This window comes from Pundamilia nyererei, unplaced genomic scaffold (assembly GCF_000239375.1).
Source record: "Pundamilia nyererei isolate P.nyererei 1_Seehausen unplaced genomic scaffold, PunNye1.0 scaffold00071, whole genome shotgun sequence".
NCBI lineage: Eukaryota > Metazoa > Chordata > Actinopteri > Cichliformes > Cichlidae > Pundamilia > Pundamilia nyererei.
The window spans coordinates 1,432,082-1,437,400 of NW_005187472.1; the positions used below are offsets into that span (position 1 = coordinate 1,432,082).

General features: G+C 47.4%; 1 protein-coding gene across 1 annotated transcript in view; it reads left to right on the forward strand.

The window, feature by feature from the left end:
* The first annotated feature begins 717 nt into the window (after nt 1–717).
* The window catches only part of igfbp5b (insulin-like growth factor binding protein 5b), a 12,475-nt gene continuing 7,873 nt past the window's right edge, over nt 718–5,319 (forward strand). Inside the window, exon 1 of the mRNA XM_005736860.1 lies at nt 718–1,406. Within this exon, the coding sequence (XP_005736917.1) occupies nt 1,073–1,406 (334 nt within the window). The 5' untranslated portion in view covers nt 718–1,072. The remainder of the gene's footprint in view (nt 1,407–5,319) is intronic.

The following is a 5,319-nucleotide window of genomic DNA, read 5'->3' on the forward strand; positions in this document are numbered from 1 at the left end:
GGGGGTAAAACTGGATTGAAAAATGGCAAGTCTTCTAAATGTTACCGTTCCAACCGTTTTATAGCCCTAAGTAATGATATCACGCACCTTTCCCGGTTTCCACCCTGAACGCAGCATTGACGATATTCCATCCAACCCCGTGGCAAACACACAGCATTATGACTCAAGTAGGGGGTTACCGATGATCCCGTTTTTATGACCGCGGGGAATCGTTATGTAAGGTAAGGTAACGATGTTTCCTTGAGGCTTGAACAAAAGTTTTCGGGATAAAACGTTCACAAGTTAGAATGGATTATTTTTGCGCGTAAAAACGTATTTTCCCCATTTTGTTTGGCGCCAAAAATCTTGTGTGAGGTTTTCCCCAGAGTTTATTTCTGAGAATCAACAGCTGAAATATCCGTCTCCCTGTTTCGTTTTTTAGTGTGAGAATTTATTACAGAATACAAATGTGAACTACTTAAAAGAAAAAAATCTATAGGCAGTACAGAAGCCTACAGGTTTCGACTAGCTGAAATGCTTTGATGAGGGCTGCTGTTGCCTTTTGCCTCTTGCACCTCGGCATCAGCTCAGCCTTCAGGGTGAAAGAGCGATCCTCCTGCTCCTGAAAAAAAAAGTTTGGCCGCGTGCCAAACTGCGGAACAAGTGCGCCTCCCCTCCCTGCTGTTTAACGTATTCATAGTTAGGGGTTTGGGCTGTTTTTTAAAAGGCAAGGCTGCTCTCAAGTTGATCAGTCTGCTCAAGAAACTTGTAGTGGAGAAAGTACCGGAGTCCAAACAGACGGGGGAAGAGATTTTGTGCGCAGAATTGCTTTGCTCCAGCAGAGGACAACATTTCGGGGGGGGGGAAATAGCGCACGTACTTTTAATTGGTCCTTTAAAGTCCTTCTGCAGCGTTCACAGAAAAAACCTTACCATTACTGTTTTTTATAGATAGCAACACTCTTGGATAAAGACTCTTGGCTTTAACTGTAAAAATCGGATTATCTGACTGAGGCATTGTGTTCATTAGACCAAGCTACTTTTCCCCTCCTCTTCGCATTGAGGTTAAGCTATAGCTGAAGAGAACGCCAACAATGTTTCTGAGTTTTTGCCTCCTGGTGACATTTATCTTGGGGCTGTCCGGGTGCTTGGGCTCATACGTTCCGTGCGAGCCCTGTGACCAGAAGGCGCTGTCCATGTGTCCTCCGGTGCCGGTCGGCTGCCAGCTGGTCAAGGAGCCGGGCTGCGGCTGCTGCCTAACGTGCGCACTGTCTGAGGGACAGGCGTGCGGCGTTTACACCGGGACGTGCGCCCAGGGCCTCCGCTGCCTGCCGAGGAGCGGGGAGGAGAAACCCCTGCACGCCCTTCTCCACGGCAGGGGACTGTGCACCAACGAGAAAGGATACAAACCTGCCCACCCGCCCATAGGTAAGACGCTCACTGCTGGGTGACTGAATGCATGCTTGAGAGCGAACATGGGTTTAAAATGTGTGAGAAATGTAACTTCTCGTCTGCATCGGGACCCCCTGGGTGTTCTCTCTCCTCTGTTTATCAGTGTTTGTTGACATCTTGTCCCGCGCCGGGATCCAGCGTGTGTTACTCTGAGAAAGGCTCCTGCAGCCCGAGGGACCAACCAAAAGGCAGCACAGTAGCCTGCTCTGTTTTATTAAATGCAAAATCTCCCTCTTAAATGAAATTCAACCCCTTTTCCCAAGTTCTTCCCTCCTCACTAAGACCACCCGAAATAGTTCTCTGCCATGCAAAAGAAGCGCAGAGCCCTGGAGCGCGAGCAGCCGGTACCGGCGCGTTTGTTTGACATATGGTTTGAGGTGGCATCTGATTAACTTTTATCCACCGCTTTGAATCAACTGACTGTAGGAGCTCATTCCGGCTCTCTGCGCAGATCACACATGCTCCTTCTGGTGTCAGGCTGAGCATCTAGCTGTAACACAGAAGTTTTAAAGGGCTGAATCTCCACAATAATAACACGGCGTGAACAAACACTCCGCTCGTGTCGCCCGGTGCCGGTTAATCTGCTGCGGGATCGACTCTTAGCTGTGGTGAACGCACATGGCGTGTCCCGGCTGAGCTGCGCCTGCAGTGCGGGGCAGTGGCTGTCAGACTGCGGTTTAGCGAAACCCGAAAGTGGTTGACAATGATCCAGACAGTCCCCGCTTTAAAATATTTACAGGTTTACAGTCTTTTTGAAACAGTTTTTACGCGTCTCTTGACGCACGCACGAAAGGTGGCCGTGGACTGAATGTTGGTTTATTCTATGCAAGTAATATTCAGATGAAAATAGGGTTCATGCTTCAGCCTCCTTTAACATCCAGCTCTAACAAGTGTCTGTCAAAGCCCTCGATTTTCCATCCACACGCCAGAGCTGTTCTCTGTTTTTCGCCTTTCCCGTCCAACTGCTTAAACTGTGAAATCGATCGAAGGCTTCTACTGTATGAGACAAAATGAGCTGCCACTCTATAAACTTTGGATCTCTTTAAAGCAGAATTTAGACAGATTTGGGGCTGCAGGCTATCCCTATGGGTGGTGTTTCGAGTCGGATTACCACTAAATCTGTGTGCGTGAGAGAAAAGAGAGAAAGACCGATATAGACAGAAAGAGAGAGAGAGGGAGGGAGAAGGAGAGCTGGGCCAACAGTCTTGAATGATTTAAGATATTTCTGAGGGAAGCAGACAGGTCCACCTTCACTCAGAGTTTTAGCAGCTTGTCAACAACTAGATAAGTAGGTGGAAACCACAAAGGTTTTGGCTACAAGCCTCACTCTGTAAAATAGGCTTCGACTGGGCTCATTTATACTATTGATGGAGTCATGAGGTTATGTCCACCCTGTGAGCAACCCCTCATCTCTCTTCTATGGGTCCAGCTATGACTGCCGTTACAAAACACTCAGGCAATCACAGGTTTGGTAAAGCTTCAGTCAGTATGTGAAATGATGTAGTCTTTTGTGTTTGTTTTCCAAGTTTGTGTGTATTTGCTGCCACAAGGGTGGGGCTGTGTGGGTCTCTGGGTGTGTATTGCATGTGATGACACCTCAGGCAGTTTTGTCTCACTTTGGTTTGCGCCGACACACACACGCACGCACACACACACACAAGCAGAACCTGGCTTCTGTGTTGGTCCACGGAGGTAACCGGAGCATCTTTTCCTGCCCCGGGCGGTGCATTCATTGCAGGGCTCTCAGTCACAGCGCAATGATTCAGCAGAATGCCTCCGGCACGCTCTTTCCTCTGAAGGGCCTTCTGTCAAACAGCTCTGCGGACGGGAGCTCATGAGGTGAGCTTCTGGTTTCCTGTCGTGTGGGGTTGCAGCTGTCTGCGCGCTGTACCAGCTGAGCAAGGCAAACACAGAGACACAGAGAGGAGGAGCTCAAGTGTCCACCGCACTCGTGAGGCCACGAGAGCTGCGGCCCACTAAATACTGACTGGGACAGTCAAACAATGGCGGGGAGGAATCTTTGCTATCCTCTAGTCCCCCACTCCCCCCTCCCTTTTAAAGAACAAGAATCCTGGCCATCACTCTGCGTCTGGGTTCATGTCCCAGCAGTGCATTAATTCATGTTTTGCTCTTGCACTGTGATCCCAGGAGTGGCTTGGATTGTAAGGCACAGGAGGTGGTATGTGCTCCCGGGGCACTTAGACTTTGTTAGCCCCCTGTGAGTGAATCAGACCCCAGAAAGCTTGCCAACAGATATGACTTCATGGCAGCAGGCCTCCCGTCCTTCAAGCTTCTGAAAAGGCCTTATGTTTTAACAGATTGCTCTTTGCCAAGAAACAAAAGATGATTAGGGAGTGGTTCCAAAACCAGAATACTCTTCTTACACATGGACAGAAATACTATGCTCCTTATTAGCCTAGCAACAGAAAACCTGCTGCCTTTACTGACAACTTTAATACTTTTACATTTGCCCGGGTCCTTAATGTGTGTGTAGATGCAGTTTTCAGCCGCTGCCAGACAGTTTCAGCCTCGGTGACACTTGTTGTCGCATAATTTTAGAATGCTATTCAATTCATGAGCATTACCATCTGCTTTTTCCACGTTCACATCGTCCCTGGCACGGCGGGTTATTCGGCTGTAGCTGAGAAAATGATGCAAACGCTGACTCTCTCCAACTGTAGACAACCAGCCACCGTACTCTGTCTAATGTGTACGTTGCACAAAGGCATGCCACGTTAGATATATCTCCGGTCACGAGTGACTCCAGCTGCCTCACAGCTTCATGACAGGCAAAGGAAAGACTGTATGCGGCTCTCCATCCATCTCACCTTGAACATCTGAGACAGTGCAGTGAAAGCTTACCATGCTGCAGCTCGTGTGCTGCAGGTGCTAGGCAGAGTTATTGGAAAGATCATTTTCCAAAGATATCACATGACCACTTGAAAAGCTCGCAATTCGTGGCAAAAGATAGCGAAGTGATTTCTCGGATGAGACACTGATACTACTGAGTTTTTTTTTTCCAGGTACAGAATGAGAGTCAACACCACTGGAGTTGTTGCTGGCAAGCAAATACCCTCTTTGGCATGCTTGCTTGAATTCTTCCAATAAAATTTTACAGTGGTATTTGTACAGCTTACCGGTCACTGACACCTAATCTGCCGGTGGCAACAGTTGTGAAAGAAATCAACTCTCACTGTAGTGCAGGATTTTATGATGATGTCACATGTGTTTAGGCCTGATCTGGATATTGTAATCTCACTCCACTCCAACCTGGTTACATTCTAGACCAATAATCATATTATTGTCCTTATAGAGGACTATTTAAAGTGAGCAGTACAACAAACTTCTAAAAAGTTTGGCTCCATTCTCCTAAACGGCCATGTAGTGATTTCTTTAAACTGTACGAAGACTGATTCTCAGTTTTGATTTGAAGAAGCAGCTAGTTTTTCATCCACTGTGGACTTCTTTTCCTCCCCTCGTTCTCCCTATACAGTACATCCACTCTACAGCGCTTGATGCTCGCCAAAATAGCTTCTTCTGCCACTGGGGAGTCAGAACGTCGTCACACCCAGCAATTGTGTTGTGGTAATGGTGACCCAAAAAGAGGTTGCGTCTGTCCATGTGGCTTGTTGAAAACCAAATTCAGATATGGGATGAGACCTCAGACCAAAATTAGCAATGTAGAGTAGAGCAGCCATGCGCCTTACTCTAATAATTTACTTTTCGAACGCTCTGCAACATAAAACTGAACGTTTAGCGTCACGGAAACTGTAAACAGGTCAGGAAGTTTGCTTACCTATAGCAGCATTTCCTTCTTTGAAAGCTTTTGCATCCTCTCATAGGCCCTGTTTTGCAATTTATAATCCTTGAATTGTTCTTGCTGCTATTT